General features: G+C 43.6%; 1 protein-coding gene across 4 annotated transcripts in view; it reads left to right on the plus strand.

The window, feature by feature from the left end:
- Window positions 1-20,071, plus strand: part of LOC112253027 (protocadherin-15) — a 285,586-nt gene that overhangs the window by 242,677 nt on the left and 22,838 nt on the right. For all 4 annotated transcript variants that reach the window (XM_042323590.1, XM_042323591.1, XM_024424883.2 and 1 more), the window contains 6 exons: window positions 5,318-5,427; window positions 5,733-5,873; window positions 7,135-7,262; window positions 17,173-17,388; window positions 18,268-18,356; window positions 19,895-20,071. In XM_042323590.1, coding sequence (XP_042179524.1) covers window positions 5,318-5,427; window positions 5,733-5,873; window positions 7,135-7,262; window positions 17,173-17,388; window positions 18,268-18,356; window positions 19,895-20,071 — 861 coding nt within the window. The remainder of the gene's footprint in view (window positions 1-5,317; window positions 5,428-5,732; window positions 5,874-7,134; window positions 7,263-17,172; window positions 17,389-18,267; window positions 18,357-19,894) is intronic.

Below are 20,071 nucleotides of genomic sequence, written 5' to 3' on the forward strand. Positions count from 1 at the left end.
CTCTTTCTCTCTCCCTCTCCCTCCTCATTGTCCTGTTCATCTTATCTAAATATGGAATCAGCCCCCCTTGTCCCTCCTCTGTATAATTGAATCCTAGAATACACCGACTTCTTTGGCTCACACTAATTCAAGTTCCTTGTTAGCCACGTCCCTCTCTGGATTGACTTGTTGTTGTCCCTTTGTAGTTCAGTTTTGGGGGTGGTTGCAGAATTCGGTCTTGTTCATACACATACACACACACACACACAGACACACCACACACACACACATGCAAGCACACAGACGAACACACACACATCCTTTGGGATTTCACAGTCGCTAACACCCTCGGGCCAAGCTGCTTTTGAGTGCGACTGCAACCAGTCAACTCTGGCCGCTCTGCGCTGAGTGTGGTCTCAGTAGGAAAGCAGCATGTTAGCGTAGCGTGTCACAGCCTCAATTAAGTCAAATCAAATTGTGTTTGTCCCAGGTTTCCTAATAACAGGTGTCGACTAAAACTGAAGCGCTTAATTATGGGCCGTTCCCAACAATGCAGAGAGAAGAACATTTTAGAAATAATAGAAAAGTAAAACGCATAATTATAAAAGTAATAGTAAATACACAATGGGTAACAATAACTTGGCTGTATACATGGGGTACCAGTACTGAGTCGATGTAGAGGGGTATGAGGTAATTAAGGTAGATACACTACATGACTAAAAGTATGTGGATACCTCCTTGTTGAACATCTCATTATTCACTGGCATTAATATGGAGTTGGTCCCCCCTTTGCTGCTATAAACAGCATTCACTCTTCTGGGAAGGCTTTCCACTAGATGTTGGAACATTGTTGCGGGGACTTGCTTCGATTAAGCCGCAAGATCGTTTGTGAGGTCAGGCAGTGATTTTGGGCTATTAGGCCTGGCTACAGTATCAACGTATGCATATGAGATGAACAATGTAGGGTAAGTAACATTATATAAGGTAGCATTGTTTAAAGTGGCTAGTGATATATTTACATAATTTCCCATCAATTCCCGTGATTAAAGTGTGTCAGTGTAAAATGTCCATTGTCCCAGCTTTGATGCACCTTCTAGTCTGAACAGGAGTGGCTCGGGTGGTTTTTCCTGAGATCTTTAACATTATCCCTGGAGGGCAGGCGTTAAAATTCATCCCAAAGGTGTTCGATGGGTTTAAGGTCAGAGTTCTGTGCAGGCCAGTCAAGTTCCTCCAAACCAATCTCGACCAACCATTTCTATATGGACCTCGCTTTGTGTACAGGGGGAAATGTCAAGCTGGAACAGGGAAGGGCCTTACCCAAACTGTCGCCACAAAGTTGTAAGCACAGAACAGGAAAGGGCCTTACCCAAACTGTTGCCACAAAGTTGTAAGCACAGAACAGGAAAGGGCCTTACCCAAACTGTTGCCACAAAGTTGTAAGCACAGAACAGGAAAGGGCCTTACCCAAACTGTTGCCACAAAGTTGTAAGCACAGAACAGGAAAGGGCCTTACCCAAACTGTTGCCACAAAGTTGTAAGCACAGAACAGGAAAGGGCCTTACCCAAACTGTTGCCACAAAGTTATAAGCACAGAACAGGAAAGGGCCTTACCAAAACTGTTGCCACAAAGTTGTAAGCACAGAATCGTCTGGAATATAATTGTATGCTGTAATGTTACGATTTCGCTTCACTGGAGCTGCAATGTTGTAATGTTATGATTTCGCTTCACTGGAGCTGTAATGTTGTAATGTTACGATTTCGCTTCACTGGAGCTAAGGGGCCTAGCCTGAACCATGAAAAACAGCCCCACACCATTATTCCTCCTACACAAACTTTACAGTTGGGACTATGCATTGGAGCAGGTAGCATTCTCCTGCCATCTGACAAATCTAGATTTGTACGTCGGCTGCCAGATGGGGAGGCGTGATTCATCACGCCAGAGAAAGTGTTTTCACTTCTCCAGTGTCCAATGGCGGCGAGCTTTACACCACTCCAGCCGATGCATGGCATTGCACATGGTGACTGTGTTGGTGTGACTGTGTTGGTGTGTGTGGACCATGATAGATCCTTAGTCATGTGGACACAGAGGAATTTGAAGCTCTCGACCTGTTCCACTACAGCGCTGTCAATGTGAATGGGGGGGCGGACTTAGCTCTTCATTTCGTGTAGTCCATGATCAGCTCCTTTGTCTTACTGACGTTGAGGGAAAGGTTGTTGTCCTGTCACCACACCGCCAGACCTCCTTCCTAAGTGCTGTCTCATCATTGTCGGTGATCAGGCCTACCACCGGCGTGTCATCGTCGGCCACGCAGTCATGGGTGAACAGGGAGTACAGGCACGCACCCCTTAGGGGCCCCCGTGTTGAGGGTCGGGGTGGTGGATGTGTTGTTTTCTAACCTCACCACCTGGGGGCAGCCCTTCAGGAAGTCCAGGATCCAGTTATTTGCAGAGAGAGGTGTTCAGCCCCAGGGTCCTTAGCTTAGTGATGAGCTTGAAGGCCTCTATGCAGTTGCATGCTGATCTGTAGTCAATGAACAGCATTCTCACATAGGTGTTCCTCTTGTCCAGGTGGGAAAGGGCAGTGTGGAGTGCAATAGAGAGAGCTTCATCTGTGGATCTGTTGTGGCGGTATGCGAATTGGAGTGGGTCCAGGATGTCTGGGATGATGGTGCTGATGTGATCCATGACCAGCCTTTCAAAGCATTTCATGGCTATAGATGTGAGTGCTGTGGGGCAATAGCCATTTAGACAGGTTAACTTGGCGTTCTTGGGCACAGGGACAATGATGGTCTGCTGGAGGTATTACAGACTGAGTCAGGGAGAGGTTTAAAATGTCAGTGAAAACTTGCCAGCTGGTCAATGCATGCTCTGAGTACGTGTCCTGGTAATCCGTCTGGCCCTGCGGCTTTGTGAATGTTAACCTGTTTAAAGGTTTTAGTCACATCGGTTACGGAGAGCATGATCACGCAGTCGTCTGCTACCCTTTAGCTTTAGCTACTGTAGCAGCACTTAGCACTTATCGTAGCATTAGCCTCAATTCACAAAAATCTCACCCAATGTTTGACTTCAGGTCCAGGCAACGATATATTAGCTTCAACCCTGTAAGCCTGTCGCTCTGTTGCTGCACACCTACTACACATTAGTGGCAATGGGCAACAGAGTCATTAGTACACAGTACTGGTGTACACTTAGTGTACAAAACATGAAGAACACCCGCTCTTTCCATGACATAGACTGACAAGTTGAATCCGGGGTGAAAGCTATGATCCCTTATTGATGTCACTTGTTAAATCCACTTTAATCAGTGTAGATGAAGGGGAGGAGACAGGTTAAATTATTTTTAAGCCTTGAGACATGGATTGTGTATGTGTGCCATTCAAACGTTCCAACGCAATATTATGAAGGTTTTCTTGTGTTTTGTTCACTCAATGTATAGTGTTAGCCCTAGCTAGAGAACTAGAGTTATAGACATGCCAACCTTCCCCAACCAGTGTCTTGCTGGTTTTCCAGGGGCACATTTTCCACAAGCCCCAGTGTATTTCCTTCACTGATATCGTAACTCTAGCAACTCCCAGAGTAATTTAGTCTGTGTTGGCCTTTGCAAGTCTCTCTTCGTTGTCCCTCTTCAAGCTTCTACAAAGAGAACACTTCATATGGATAGCCTTGATTCATAGTGAGTGTTAAGCAGAGGGTCTGTATTATTAGAAATGTTTTTGAAAGGCTTCGACAGCAAAAGCCCAGGTGTGGATTGGAGCTGTGATTTATTCATCTTTGCATGCTTACTGATGTGATACTGGAATTTGTTCAATGTCAGGACTTAATGTCCATGCTTTGCAGAAGTACACAGGATGTTATGTTGTCTCAACTGAAATTCTTACAGATTTCTGCACGTGGTGTATCAAAATTACCATTGACCTTCTGTCTCTCAAGACATCGTTTCCTGAAATACAGATTGTTTTCTAAGCCACCTGATATTCACTTTTAGATGATATAGGTTTCTAAAATGTGAGACACTTTCATCTCTCACTTCTTCAGTTTATCTCCCTGACAGTCAAATCATTGTTGCATGTTGTCTAGCAGGGGTAGTGATATTCTATTAGGTATTTCTAATTCTAATTGATATTCTAATTCTATTATTGTACTAACATTTTCTCATATGCTTACTGTATGTGTCTCGTGAATAAAGCCAGTTGTTGTAAAGAAGATGCCTATATCTTTCCCCCCAGTGCAAATGCCTCACACTGACCTTCATGTTCAATATGGGAAATGGATGCTGTCTCCTCTTTGGTTCCTCTCATGAAATCACTTTTATATGGAAGAGCCGTGCTATTAAAACACAAGAACAAACCCCTGGAGTAAAGGTCTGACTCTGTTTTGACGTTTGTTCTTACCTGAAGGCTTGCTTTATTATGGATGCTTTAAAATGCATGGGGGTCAGGGACAAGAAGGAGTAATGAAATGACAGCGTTGACGCGGTGGTTTAAACGGACTTGGGTTGCCAATATGGTTTACAGCTGGGAGACGCTTCTTTATCTTTCACTTCCTCTACTGGGGAAGTTTCTGTAACCCTGACACCGAATGGAGTTTAGTGTATATAATAGAATACGACTCCCACACCTTGTGATTTGATCGTTACTTTTCCCCTCAAAGCTTTCACAAGGGAGGCTTTTTATCTCTTGACATGATTGACTGTAGGCTGAAGTGAAACTAGTCTTGAAGCAACACGAGACACACATACACGCTCGCTGACAGTATTACGAAAGCACACACAGTAAGATGGCATTATCAACTTAAATCATCTCATGCTGACACTCTGCCAAGCTAGCATTCAGCGCTATTTATTGCAACCGCTACTTCTATGGAGACCTGTGACAAGCTTATCTGTCATAGATGTGGATGAGAATGCATTCTTTATGTGTAATAGTCAGCCGTGGCTGTTAGCTGTTATTAGCCATTGTCTCGCCTATCATGGAAATAACAGCTCATGCTATCTCATGCTATTCACAGCACAATAGAGGAAGTGTTAAATATCAAGGACATTGTTGTGATCTTTTTTTATCTTGACAACCTGAAGACACCGACATAATGTTCACTTGAAGTTGTCAGGCTAAGATAAAGTGTTAATTGCTATTGTAGAATCATTGAATGTTTGAATATAGTCTCCTTTAGTGCAATTTTCGAATATGCCATATTCAACAATGTGTTTGCTAAATGTGGTGGTAAGGCGCAGAGTGTCAGAGAATTGGATTTTGTTACAATGGGGTTTTTTCAATGGAAGTTGTCAGTGGTAATGTGTCCAGGGATATTTAGTCATATTGGATGTCATCTCTTTCTCCAGGTTTGCTCCTGTCAGTGAGCTGGCCCCAGTAGGCAGACCAGTGGGCAGCATCCTGGCAGCCGCCATGAACCAGACAATCTTCTACTCCATCGTGGGAGGAAACGAAGGCGGTAAGTGCAGAAATGTACCCTCCAGTGCCATAGATAGAACAAACATTTGCCAAAATAGGAAAAGGTCACATTTCTGTCTTCAATTCCTGCAATAATATACAATCCATGGAAAATGCAGAGAAATTACCTGAAACAAAAAATTGGCTGCGCTTTACTTGTGGTAAAAGTAACTATTGTTAAAGTAACTATTTTTTACAACAGTAGACACAAAATTAACTTCTTTTTTTAATCCAATGTTGATCCTGTCAGTGAGTGCTGCCAATGTCTTCCTCATGTTGTACTGATTGTTTTTTGGTTGGTTGCAGGTGAGTTCCAAGTGAGTAACCAGACAGGTGTGATCTCCACGGCTAAGCCTCTGGATTATGAGACTGTCACCAGCTACGTGCTCAGGGTTCAGGCTGACTCCATGGTCGTGGTCATGGCCCAACTGCGGGTTCCCTCTAAATGTAAGAGGGGGATATTGAACTGGAGTAGGGGGCTGGGAGGCTACATCAAGTGTTCAGCTTTCCAGCTAGATACCGTGGTCCTTGGTTTTGTGGTACTAAGAGGAGTTGACAGCATATTTATTTCTACAATTATTAGTCATTTAGCAGACACTCTTATCCAGAAGAACTAACAAGAGCAATTACCTTCTTCAAAGACACATCGACAGATTTTTCAGTTACTGTAGTCGGCTCAGGGATTCGAACAAGCAACCTTTTGGTTACTGGCCCAACGCTCTTAACTGCTAGGTTAACTCCTCCCCCCTCAATTTTTCAGATAAACCCTCATTACCTCATAGATCTGTATTTATTGGAATGCAGAGCAGGACACCGTACCGTGTACATTTTCGTAATTTTTAAAAACTTTATTGAGTTCAAATAATCAGAGCAGAACAGGGCTTAATTGTCAGATTGTCAGAGCCCAATTAACATCATTACACACACACACACACACACACACACGCACACACATATTATTAATAAAGCAGAGTAATTGATAAGAATTCATTTAACACAGCTCCTCTCCACTCCCACCACCCCTTTCCCTAAATGAAAATGTACTCTACGCAGACTCAATAGCCCATTCTGCCATGTGAGCCATCCTTTCTCTTAATGCTTTTCTTTTTATGTGTGTGTGCTGAATTTCTCTCTATGCTGTTGTGTTTCTCTACACTTGCAAGCATCTGTTTGTGATTGTGTGTCGTAACTGAAAAGTTACCAATTTCCCACAAGACCACAATGGATAAACCGCGGAGGGAATAAAACCGTTTTTAGAGAGACAGAAAAAGGCAATAGAGAGAGAGCGACTGGCGCATCCCTCTGTGCCTTCCCTCTGGCTCTCACGGTGGTGTTTGTGCTGTGATTTAATGAACTGTGTTTTTGTTCATCCTATTCCCTTGGATCCTCCTTAGCCCTAGCAGCATGACTTTACATTTCTGTGCTCTGCTGGAAGAAAAATAGTCATTGACAGTGCATATTTTTCACCTTAACTGCAGTGTGGGCCAGGGTAAGGTTGTGCTAGGTTTGTACATATTTGTACTGTATAAGTTAAACAGTGACAAATGGGTATGGAGTGTGTATATCCTTACTACAAGCTATTTTCCTTGAGGACAATCTGGCATATGAATGGAAATGGCACAGTAGCTGCAACAGGAGAACATATTTGATTATTTGATTATGAACTGGAACCTGTGTTTTTGTGTGTCCCTCCTCTTTAACTCTGCAGCCAACACAGCCAAGGTGTTTATCGAGGTGCGGGATGAGAACGACCACCCGCCTGTCTTCACCAGAAAGCTCTACATCGGTGGCGTGGCTGAAGACGCCAAGACCTTCTCGTCTGTGCTGAAGATAGTGGTGAGAAAGGCCTTCGCATACTCTTCCTTATATGCTACTGTCTTAACACACACACGCATAAACATACACATCTACTGAAGATCATGTTGAGAAAGCTGTCTGACACTCAATTCTCTGACGTACTCTGATTGTACTCTGACGTAAGCCAGTCGAAACTCATCCTTAATGCTACTCACGTCCCTGCAGTCCTTTGGTCGGTCCAAAATCAATTAATGATTAGAGAGATTGTGTCATCACGCACGCACACACACAAACACAGTACTGTACATATGCAGTCTGATTCCATCCCTATCCTCCCTGTCGGTTCCATTCTGTTCAGTCATGGTGGCAAAATCCATTCGAGCCACTCTCTGTAGTTCAGTTTCATCTTCCTCTCCATCCTTCTCTCCATCCTTCTCTCCATTCCTCTATTCACTGGTGGGATCTAATATAACGGTGGGATGTAATATAATCACAGTTCACCAATTGGACCGTGGTCAAAGATCAGTCCAGATTATCAGTCTGTTTAACATTGAAGGTGGTATGACTCTGTAATGTGAACATTCCTTTACGTGTGACTCAGCTGGTAGCACCTTACATACCAAAGAGGCACACATAGTCATTTGAAAACAATCGGCAGCACGTACATGCTCTGGGATGCAGTATACTGTAGCTCTTGCTGCATAAATCTCTTGCGCTCCACTATCAATATTGTATGATTGTACGGTTTAAGTCATATTGTTTGAGTAGAAGTCACCCTTGAGCTCAGATTTGTGTAATTACTTTAACCGTAACCATTCCTAACCTGAACCATTTGCAAGTCCTTATTTATCCAAACTGAACAGAGATGTACACATTTCCAAGTCCGTCCACTATTGTGGCATAAAAAAAAATCAGTCCAGTCTTTCATGAGACAAACACTATATTGGATATGAAGCTTTTTCCGTATGCTGTCTGATATAATGAAACTAATACATTATAAAGGCTAGAGAGGGACTTCACATGTGACTGATATTAAATCTTAATTTACAATCTGTTCTGTGAGCTTAGATTCATCTGGACATGATGAAGGCAAAAGGAGTTGATGGGAACCTGAGGCTCCGTGACACTCACAGTCACGTTGGGCCCAACAACTGTCAGTGGCCTAATATCTATCAATATCTAAACATCTGTCTGCACGCCTGTCTGCCTGTCCGTCTATCCTTCTATCTGTATTTCTACAGTACCAATCAAAGTTTGGACACACCTACTCATTCAAGGGATTTTCATTATTTTTACTATTTTCTACATTGTAGAATAATGGTGAAGACATCAAAACTATGAAATAACACACATGGAATCATCTAGTAACCAAAAAGGTTTTAAATAAATCTAAACATATTTTATATTTGAGATTCTTGCCTTGATGACAGCTTTGCACACTCTTGACATTCTCTCAACCAGCTTCATGAGGTAGTCACCTGGAATACATTTCAATTAACAGGTGTGCCTTGTTAAAAGATCATTTGTGTAATTTCTTTCCTTCGTAATGTGTTTGAGCCAATCAGTTGTGTTGTGTCAAGGTAGGGGTGGTATACAGAAGATAGCCCTATTTGGGAAAAGACCAAGTCCGTATTATGGCAAGAACAGCTCCAATATGCAAAGAGAAACAACAGTCCATCATTACTTAAAATGTTTTAATTTAATCAGGCAAGTCAGTGAAGAACAAATTCTTATTTACAATGATGGCCTATCAGGGAACAATGGGTTAACTGCCTTGTTCAGAACAACATAATTCTTTACTTTGTCAGCTCAGGGATTCGACCCAGCAACCTTTCGGTTACTGACCCAACGCTCTAACCACTAGGCTACCTGCTGCCCCCAAAGACCTAAAGGTCAATCAATATGAAACATTTCAAGAACTTTAAAAGTTTCTTCAAGTGCAGTCACAAAAACCATCAAGTGCTATGATGAAACTCGCTGTCATGAGGCTATGCGGCTATGGAACCCTGACCTGTTCACCAGACATGCTGCCTGTCCCAGACCTGCTGTTTTCAACTCTCTGGAGACCGCAGGAGCGGTAGAGATACTCCTAATGATCGGCTATGAAAAGCCAACTGACATTTACTCCTGAGGTGCTGACTTGCTGCACCCTCGACAACTACTGTGATTATTATTATTTGATCCAGCTGGTCATTTATGAACATTTGAACATATTGGCCATGTTCTGTTATAATCTCCACCCGACACAGCCAGAAGAGGACTGGCTACCCCTCATAGCCTGGTTCCTCTCTAGGTTTCTTCCTAGGTTTTGGCCTTTCTAGGGAGTTTTTCCCCTTCTACACCGGCATTGCTTGCTGTTTGGGGTTTTAGGCTGGGTTTCTGTACAGCACTTTGAGATATCAGCTGATGTAAAAAGGGCTATATAAATAAATTTGATGAGGACCGTCATAGGAAAGGAAGACCCAGAGTTACCTCTGCTGCAGAGGATAAGTTCATTAGAGTGACCAGCCTCAGAAATTGCAGCCCAAATAAATGCTTCACAGAGTTCAAGTAACAGACACATCTCAACATCAACTGTACAGAGGAAACTGCGTGAAGCAGACCTTAATGGTTGAATTTCTGCAAAGAAACCACTAATAAAGGAAACCAATAAGAAGAAGAGACTTGCTTGGGCCAAGAAACACGCGCAATGGAAATTAGACCAGTGGAAATCTGTCCTTTGTTCTGATGAGTCCACATTTGAGATTTTTGGTTCCAACCATTGTGACTTTGTGAGACACAGAGTAGGTGAACGGATGATCTCCACATGTGTGGTTCCCACCATGAAGCATGGAGGAGGAGGTGTGCTGGTATGAGGGTACTTTGCTGTCGGTGATTTATTTAGAATTCAAGGCACACTTAACCAGCATGGCTACCACAGCATTCTGCAGCGATACGCCATCCCATCTTGTTTGCGCTTAGTGGGACTATCATTTTTTTTTCAACAGGACTGTATCAGATGACCTGTTCTCCACCATCACCTGACCTCAACCCAATTGAGATGGTTTGGGATGAGATGAACCGCAGAGTGAAGGAAAAGCAGCCAACAGGTGCTCAGCATATGTGGGAACTCCTTCAAGAATGTTGAAAAAGCAGTCTTTATGAAGCTGGCGGCTCAACAGGCGGCTTTAAGGCAGGCGGCTCAACAGTCTATAAATTAGCTTAATTTACTGTCAAATTCTTCTTTGAATCATTTTGAATAGAAGCCGGGGGAAATAAAAGATGGCAGGGCGTGATGTGGCACAGTGGTAATGACAAAGAAACCGCAATTTTATGCTAAAAGTTTTCTCAGAACGTATGGTTTTACCAAGGGTAGGCCTATTGAGTTGAAACAGAATCACTTAATTTTATATGATTGTTTTTATATGAAGTCTTGTACACAGTCGTGTTGAGTATTTCATGAGTGATTGCTGAATAGAAGTCTATTCTCCAACCCATTCTTCCTTTCAGTGCCACGGCACACTGATACATTTTTTTCAGAACCTTTGTTCTCAAGTGCTTTTACAAACTGTATTGGGATAAAGCAGAACTCAAGGTTACTCTCATAACCCAGGTTCTGATATGTGACCGATCGGCTTGATTTGGTCTTATATAGCAACATTTTAATTTTTTTACATTGGATAAAAGTAGAGATTCAGAGCTAGAAAATGGTATATCATACACTACAGTTGAGGGACAATGGGAAAGTAATTCTTCTTTCAAAGTTAATAAACTTGTAACTCCACTTTTGAGAAAATATCCCTAGAATGTTTTGGTACACAGGCTGGAGAGCTCTTCTTTGTCTACACCCATTCAGCATCATTCACACCCTCTTAAGCCTTAGCTCCACCCATCTCTTTAAGAATTTACATGTGAGGCCATGTGTTAAACTGTGAGATTACGTTAGTGTACTGAACAACCAAACATTTTAAGACCAAAAGCTGCATTATACTACGTCTATCGACATGTCTGTAGACAGTTGTCGCAGTGACATCACAAACATTCTATTGTCATCTGACATCAAACTTGTGGTTATCGTTATAAAAAAGTAGAAACACAAAAACTACAGGCTTTTTGACATCAGCAGCCCGGTGTTCCAAAATAGCATAACTGGTATATTTTAACACCAATAAACCCAGAAAAAAATAAATGAATTTACTATATGTCAATCTAGCAAACCAGGCAACTAAAAGCAACTTTCTAAACAATGTTTTGGTTAATTTCTAGCTTGTTAGCTAGCTAGCTAACGTTAAGTTACCTGGCTAGCCAGTTCAAATAATGATAATATAGCTGAAAATGTCTTAACTTTAGCTAATTTGAATTCATTATTACAAGAAAATAAACTAGCAACAAGATAATTATTTACAATTTAATGGCGAGCTAATTACAGAAAATAGGTTACAATTGTGAGTGTGCTGAAATAAAAGCAGGGTATTCTACCAGAGAATTGTAGAATTTGGACACTATCTAGTTGGCTTAACTTTATATCCTAGTTTGACTTTGGTACAGGTAATGTTGTTCTTCACACTACCGTCTCTGGTAAACACACTATATCACATAATGCAAAGGATACAGAAGGTGTAAACGGTACAGTGAAATGGTTAATTGCATAGCGGAGTCTTTTGTTTAGAAATGTAGCTAGCTAGCTAAACAATGAACCATAATCCCAACTCATAACTTTACTACCCTGTAATCTGAATCTGCAGGTACCTAACTAACTAGATTCAATGTTATCTAGCTAGCTAACATTAGGCTGTAACTAGCAATGAAAATGTCACTGAGATACAAATAATATTACCACACACATCATACACTTAATGTTCGCTAGTGAGCCAGCCAGCTAACGTTAGCTAGATAGCTAACAGTATGCTTTAATTTGCAATGAAAATGACTTTCTGACTAAATTAGAAATGTATAATATTTGAAAATGAGGTTAGCTAGACTCTCTTACCCGTATATATGGATGAATGCTTCTTCCTCTCTGTTATGGATGCCATGGTTGCCCTTAGTTTGAAGATGTAATCCGGAGACAAGTGTTTTATACAACAGCCTTCTATGTTCTCTTTTCGACTCCCTCCGGATATTTGCAATCAAACGCCAGACTTTTCTCCATCTCCTTAGCCATCATACCACCAGGCAGTGCACTGATTTCAAAATGTGGTCCTCTGGAAAGTGGAGAACTTTAGCAACACTTTTGTAGCTATTCTTGATATCTTTCAAAAAAGCTGCATTAGAAAGGATTACCTACACATACTGAGCAGCTCATGTTATAGACAGAAGTGTGCTACATGGTAGACCAATTTGAACTCATCTCTCAGCATGTCCGTTCCATACATTATCTCAGCCAATCATGGCTAGCAGGAAGGTTCCTGACTTTTTCCGTGGCTGAACGAACTAGGCTCATAATTTAGCAATTGTATTTGTATTTACAGATGGCATACACATTTGTTATTTAGGCACATGAAAGTTCACATGTTCCAGATGGCATTTCTGCCCCCCAAAAATAATTTTGATAGAAAATAAATGTTTATGTTCAAATGCCTCTCCTGTGTAGTAGTGACGTGCCACATATGCCTAGTTTCCTGAAACGAGTTACATATTATGTGTGAGATGGGATTCACCGAACCTCTAGAACCTCAAAGAACCAATCGCACACATATGTCAGAGACAGACAGGTCGAGTGGTGAATGAGGTGAGCCCCACCCCTCATTATAAGGAGCCATTAGCACACCTTCTTGTCATTTTCGAGCATGCCTCTATTCCTTTTGCTCTTGAGAGCATGGGAATATGGTGAGATATCTCACTCATAATATCAGAGAACCTGGGAACCTCAATTACTTGTTTTGATATCTCACAATTAGGGTATTACCAATTCTGTATTGCAGACCTGGTTTCCGAAGCCAGGCAGTCTTAAAGTATCAACCCTCGAACGTCCCGACGCTGAGGACAGAATGTGTCCCAAAGAAGGTGCAGTGACGTCTAGCTGGTAAACCCCATAAAAGTATGAGGGGATGCCCAACAAGCCTCATCACAAATCTCCTGTAAGGACATGCCCTTGAGCAGTGCACAAGAGGTTGCTCTTGCGTAAAATTCACGCTCTATCCAAGTAGATGCGCAACGCGCGTACTGGACACAAACGGTGGAGACGTTCTTCTTCCGTAAAAGTGAAGGGCGGCAGGTGGAATGCCACAAGCAAGACAGTTGTAATTGCTGCTGACCTTCGGTATAAAGGTGGGGTTAGACAACAAAGAATCCTTGGGAGGAAAAACAGGGGCAACTGTAGACATGAAGGGTGAACCCACAGTGTGCAGCTCAATAACTCGCTTTGCGGACTTAAGACCAACCAGTAAAGCAGTCTTGAATGAGAGATACGTCATCCTCATGCTTTTCAGCGGCTGAAAAGGCTGCTGTGAAATAGCCTCAAGCACAATAGACAGATCCCAAGATGGGGCTAAAGGCTTGGAAAATGGACGTGAGCGAAGCGCCCCTTCATGATACGACATAACAAGTGGTGTTTTCCCACTGTGTTATTGCAAAAGCCTATATGACAGGCCGAGATAGTGGCTAGACCTTAACAGTGGAGAAAGCCATACATTGAGCTTCCATACATTGAAAGTGTAGAAGGGGCCCTAGCACTCTGGATTGTCTCAATGACTGAGAGGCAGGCCTGTCACATCCAGATTTGAACTCTCACGGGAAATGCCCAGAGGGCCATAGTATCGGGGTGAGGGTGGAAAATGTCTTTGTTCGCTTGGGTCAGATGATCCCTGCGTAACGGGAGTAGCCGGGGCTCATAGAACAGCAGGAGAATGATCTATGCTAACTAGAGCTTCCCTGGCCATGGAGGGCTACCAAGATGAGGTATAAGCCTTCTTCCCTCACTCTGGGGAGTATGAGGCTTAGAAGAGGAAAAACGGAACGGAACACCCCCGGCCAAGGGTGTGCCAACACGTCCACGCCCAATGGTGCGTCTCCTAGCGCAAAGAACAGCGGGCAGTGCACGTTTTTGTGCAAAGAAATCTATGGATGTTTGACCATATCTCTCCCTGATCTGTTTCACAACTTGGAGATGGTCTCCATTCCCTGTGATGGGGATTCCATCTGGACAAGTCAGCTCCTACGTTCAGAGCTCCCACGACATGAGTTGCTCGTAGTGAGAGTAGGTGTGGTCTTCTCCACAGAATAATTCTATGGATAGTCTGTGTAAGCGCAGGGAGCAAGTGCCACCCAGGGTTTTGATGTATGCCACCACAGTCTTATTGTCCGTTCTGATCAAGATGTGACAATTTCAAAGGGAGGGTAGGAATGGTTTCAGAGAAAGGAACACTGTCAGCAGTTAGAGGTCATATATGTAAGCAATGCGGAGTTGTGGACCCCACAACTTCGCTTTTCCCTCATGCCCAACTAGTGAGTGACGTCTCTGTCGTGACCACCTTCCTCTTTACCACTACCCCTCTGGTGGCATTATAGTGAGTCGCCCTTTCATTGAATGTATTAAAAGGGGCAGTGTTAAAACACTAGGATACGTGGACAGTGCTAAGTGGTGACTGACAGTTTTGGTTCCTGCCTCGGCTACTTGAGAAAGAGCTGTGGTGAGAGCTGTGGCACGGAGGGCACTAAGGGGGTAGAGTGGGCTCCGTCTTCCTTGTGAACGAACTTATAGAAATTAGTCACTGCACGAAGGGAAAGGTTATAGGAGCACAGATGTGCCTCTCCCCCAAGGGAGTCTGTGCTCCACCGAGAGGTGTCAGGCCAGGAGACAGTTGGCTGCCTCTCTGCCGCTGGGGTGTACCGTTGGTCTGGCGCCCTTTCTTCCCCACAGGGGAATCAGCTGGGCGGGAATTTGATGCGGCTGCTGCAGAGTACCGCTTCCCCAAACGGTCTGCCTCTGTCCTGAGACTTTGCACCCAGCTACATCACTGGTCACTCAGTTAGCACTTGCTCTCGTGAACTGCCCCTCTCCCTGATGTGGAGCCTTGGCTCGTAGTTGGGGAAGTGGAGACCGGGTTGCCACGATATCCGGGTCTGCCGGGCAGGTGATGGCAAGGTTAGCCTTGACGCGGTAGCTGACCTGGGTTTTGAGTCTCTTGGACCTAAGAACCTAGTAGGTGGGGCTGGTAAAGTTGATAAGTACAAAAACGACAGAGCTTTATGTAAATCGTGCAAGACTCAAGAGACCTAAGCTAGTGGTGAGTCCTCTCATGGACCGGATCACTGCATGGTTGGACCGGTTTGGTTAGTAAGCACAAAGCCACTTAATGCTAGGCGAACTAAAAAAACAAGACAGTGGTTAGCTTGTTAGCTTTCACCGTGACGGCTAGTAGGGTTGCTTAAGGTGACACGGGCCGGTATTTGGTAAAAACCTTAAAAAACTTGCAGGACTCGGTCGAGAGCTGCCTGAGCATGTTTGTTTCCCATGGGTACTGGGGCCCGTTATAACTCTGGTATAAAAGTATGGCTAACCAGGTTATGCGTGTGCGAGTGTATGCTTAGCCATGAGGCTTTTGTGTTAGCCAGCTAGGGTTCACCCAGCGAAAAAGCAAACTATTACCCGAACCGAAAACATTCGTTTCGGTAAAGTCACACAACACAAAAGGTCTGTACTTCTGCAACTCACTGTTGGCTTGTGCCATCAAACTTATCCAGAATGCTGCAGCTCGCCTGGTGTTCAACCTTCCCGAGTTCTCCTATGTTACCCCGCTCCTCCACACACTCGCATCCACTGCAAGACCATGATACTTGCAGCAAGAGGAACCGCCCCTTCCTACAGGCTATGCTCAAACCCTACACCCCAACCAGAGAACTCTGGTCTGCCACCTCTGGTCTCTTGGCCCTCCCACCCCTATGGAAGGGCAGCTCCCGCTCAGCCCAGTCCAAGCTCTTCTCTGTCCTGTCACCCTAATGGTGGAACCAGCATCCCCCTGAAGCTAGGACAGCAGTCCCTGTCCATCTTCTGAAATAATCTGAAACCCTACCTTTCCGAAGAGTATCTTAAATAATCCCACAGCACCCTCCCTTGCCTGGACTGTGATATGTGGTTGTCCCACCTAGCTATCTTAAGATGCGTGCACGTAATGCACACTGGATAAGATCTCAAATGTAAATGTAGATGAAGAGAGCTGAAAAACCTGTGCGACACACCTGTCAACAGTTAAGCAGGATACAGGGATCAAGTCGTGTTGAGCAGAGCTTAGAGTAGTGCTCTTCGCAAGGAATAGAGGTGAGACTGACCAGAGGGCAGGCGAGTGGCTCCTTTTCACCTGAAACTACTTTATTTTATATGAGTGTGTTTTTAGGTTGGCTTGAATGGAGTGCTATACAGTCTTATTTGAGAATATCTAGCTCCATCTAATGACCGAGATAGGGCAGCCCTGTCATTTATTGCACTCCTCCCTCCATTTCCTCCCTCCCTCCTTCAATCCCTCCATCCTGGAGAGAAAAAAAGTCTTTGTACCTATTAATCAATGTCACTGCAGACAGGCACTTTGAGAACTGATGAAAGACTGAGCATGCAGGCCGGCAGACAGGCAGCAAGGCCAGAATCAAATTCTTTCTGTGCCATACTGTACCTGCTTCTGAGACTCAAGTTCCCCCTCTCCTGGCCAAATTATCTAAATGCACTGTCATCCTTTATTTGGTCATTAAGCAGAAGCTCTTATCCAGAGCGACTTACTTACATGATGTTGGTTTTGACTAAGGAGCCTCAATACTCCATTCTATGCTCTCCATTTGTGTGTATCCTATGTGTATATGTGTGTCGACAAGTCAAGCAGCTCTGTCCCAAAATATGCCACCACAACTGAGGCCCACTTAACATAACTGCCATTGTTAATGTAGTAGATGTCAGAAGATCTCAGTCTAGTGTTTATATGTGTGCGTGTGTGTGTGCGTGTGCGTGCGTGTGTGTGTGTGTGTGGTTACTTTTCCCCAGGCCACTGATGCAGATACAGGGAACTACAGTGCCAATGCGTACCGGCTGATCATCCCGCCCACGACAGACGGTCAGGACAGCTTTGTGATCGAGCAGTACACGGGCATCATCAAGACGGCTATCATGTACCGCAACATGCGCAGGTCCTACTTCAAGTTTGCAGTCATCGCCACCGACAACTACGGAGAGGGCCTGAGCAGCAGCGCTGATGTGGTGGTGAGTGTCTAGTGTGTTCAAGCAACACATATCCCTCCATTGTTTGAAACACTCTTTCTTGTTAGGCAAGTGATTATGAGACTTTGACGCTTGGCAGTTGGAAGTTTGTCCTCGGTCAACTGTGATCTTAACAACCGATGCCAATACCCCAACCACACACAACATCTGATGGGTTTGTTAGTGTCAGACTGCAGTCTCCTCTGAGATGAGTTATTCATTAGGAGGCTACATGATGATGAGGCACGTTTTCTCTTCTCTCTAGGCTGTGTTTAGCTTCCAATATATTAAATTATTCAGAGCAGTTACAGGACACGAGATGTGTTATGTGTATGCCAGAGAACCCCTCTGCTTCGAGCTGATGATCCAATTAAACTATGCATGGAGTGCATTTTTTGCTCATTCTAATTTGTGTGTGTGCATGTGTGTGTCATTATACTTATACAATACAGTTCCGTTTCTTTCCAGTTATTGGAGTCAGGGGTTCTCCTAATATGTCAGCCTAACAAGTCTCTAATGAGACTGAAGAAGTGATGGAACGGCGCCTGAACGGGTGACAGCAGCGAGTGCTTAACCATGTTGCTGGTTCATTTTCAACAGGAACTGTAATTTCACAGAGACCGTGTGGGAGATTTGGCTGCAGAGCCCACAGCCAGTGCATTTTCTGTGCCGGCGAATATTAAGCACCATTAGATTGGCCACGTGGCACCAATACAAGCAGGCAATAAGATTCTCATTTTGACCACCTGGAGCATGTTAAGCATGAATGGACAAAACTTCCATATCTACTACTACTACTATATCTCTCTCTCTCTCTCTCTCTCTCTCTCTCTCTCTCTCTCTCTCTCTCTCTCTCTCTCTCTCTCTCTCTCTCTCTCTCAGGTGTCTGTGGTCAACCAGCTGGATATGCAGGTGGTGGTGTCCAATGTCCCGCCCACTGTCGTGGAGGAGAATAAAGAGCAGCTTATTGCGTAAGGCACCAGTCAATCACTTCCTTTCAGCATTATTCTCACAGTGATCATTTTTGGTTGAATTGGAAACCTATAATGGTCCTAAAGGCCCCTCAACACTCAACAGGAACAGGAGAGTGAATTAAAAAGTATTACATTTATTTTCATTAGAGAACATTTCCTCTACTAGGGCATCATACTTAAAAATATCTATATTCTGAGAAGCATCTGAGCATCTACAGTGGAATAGATTTGTATAGTAAAGTAGGGTCTGTCACCACCCTTGTCTTTTCCTTTCAGCCAAAGCCAAAGTGCATTTTAAATGCATTACAACTAAAAGTTTGAGGCCATCCCTTTCATTCTCAGTGATAACTCTATGGTTTAGCAGCAGAAGCCCTGTGGAGTCACAGTTTGATTGCCACAGCATGCCACTTACAAAAGTGGAATGCATTTCATTTTTTTTCTCCTGTTGAATAAGAGGACTTGGTTCAAAGTCGCACGGTGCAAATTAGCATTTCTGCTCCTGAAATTGTTTGCGTTGAATCCCAGTTCCCTACAGGGAATCTTAGCCAATGTTCTGGCAATGTTCCCAGTTTGCTGGGTAGTCTCCAACTGTGTTTTGAGAAACAAAACATGCAATGGAAAAAAAAAGTTATAGAACTTGTGAATTATCCCTGTGTTGCAGAACTTAGGTCCTCAGTGTCTTCACTGTCTGTTTACGTTCTGTCTGCCTTAACCAATGATTGGGCAAGTAAAACAGCTGATTGTCCAGATAGACAGTCAAGTCAATCATTCTCAATCAGTTTATGAATGAGAAGCAAGAACAGAAGAAAGTACAGTGTTTTTAGACAGATAGGATAATAAAATAAGGTGTAATATATATTCATTGTTTTAAAGCCTCCCTTTCAATGGCACTACTCCTCTAAGATTGCTCTATGCTTTGATAACTAAATCATGTGTTGAGTTAGTCATTCTGATCAAATCTGAGAAGCCTCCCGTCTTCCTTGGTCCTACTGGGGTCCAGAACTGGGTACTCTGTTCATCAGGCTTGGCATTCGGGTTGGCATTCGGCACTTTAAATGACAACCATTTAAAGTGCTGATTTCACTCAGCTTGAAATTGATCATGAAAGTCCTTATTTGCCAAGAACCCAGTGAGAAAAGACATGCTGGTGTCCATTTTAACAACTATGGCTGGGAGTGAAATACTTAAAGTATGACCTCAAACACATATGGTCACACACAAGTAAAAGTATGGCGTTTCAGCATTATGAAGTCAATGACATCAATGACATCATTTGTAAATGGTGACACATGCAGGTGAAGTGAACCAGGGCAATCACTGCTAAAGTTTGATCAGCACATTCGCTACGCTACTGTACATCACCTGTTAATAACAGTATGAGAGTAGTTACTGAATGATTCATAGAGCCTTCACATCATGGTGAAGATGGCTGTAGAAATATGAAGGTAGAAATGCCTAATGCTTCAGCTATACCTGGTACTATACTTTATTTTAAATGTGAACAGACCACAATGGTTTTGTTTCCCAAACGTAAGTATTCTGGAGCGATACATCCAGGACCAGATCCCAGGAGCTAAGGTGGTGGTGGAATCCATTGGGCCGCGGCGGTTCGGAGATGGCTTTGACCAGGAGGATTACACCAAGTCAGACCTGATGGTGTACGCCATCGACCCACTGACCAACAGGGCCATCTCACGTCAGGAGCTCTTTAA

The sequence above is a fragment of the Oncorhynchus tshawytscha genome, linkage group LG06, assembly GCF_018296145.1.
Source record: "Oncorhynchus tshawytscha isolate Ot180627B linkage group LG06, Otsh_v2.0, whole genome shotgun sequence".
Taxonomy (NCBI): Eukaryota; Metazoa; Chordata; class Actinopteri; order Salmoniformes; family Salmonidae; genus Oncorhynchus; species Oncorhynchus tshawytscha.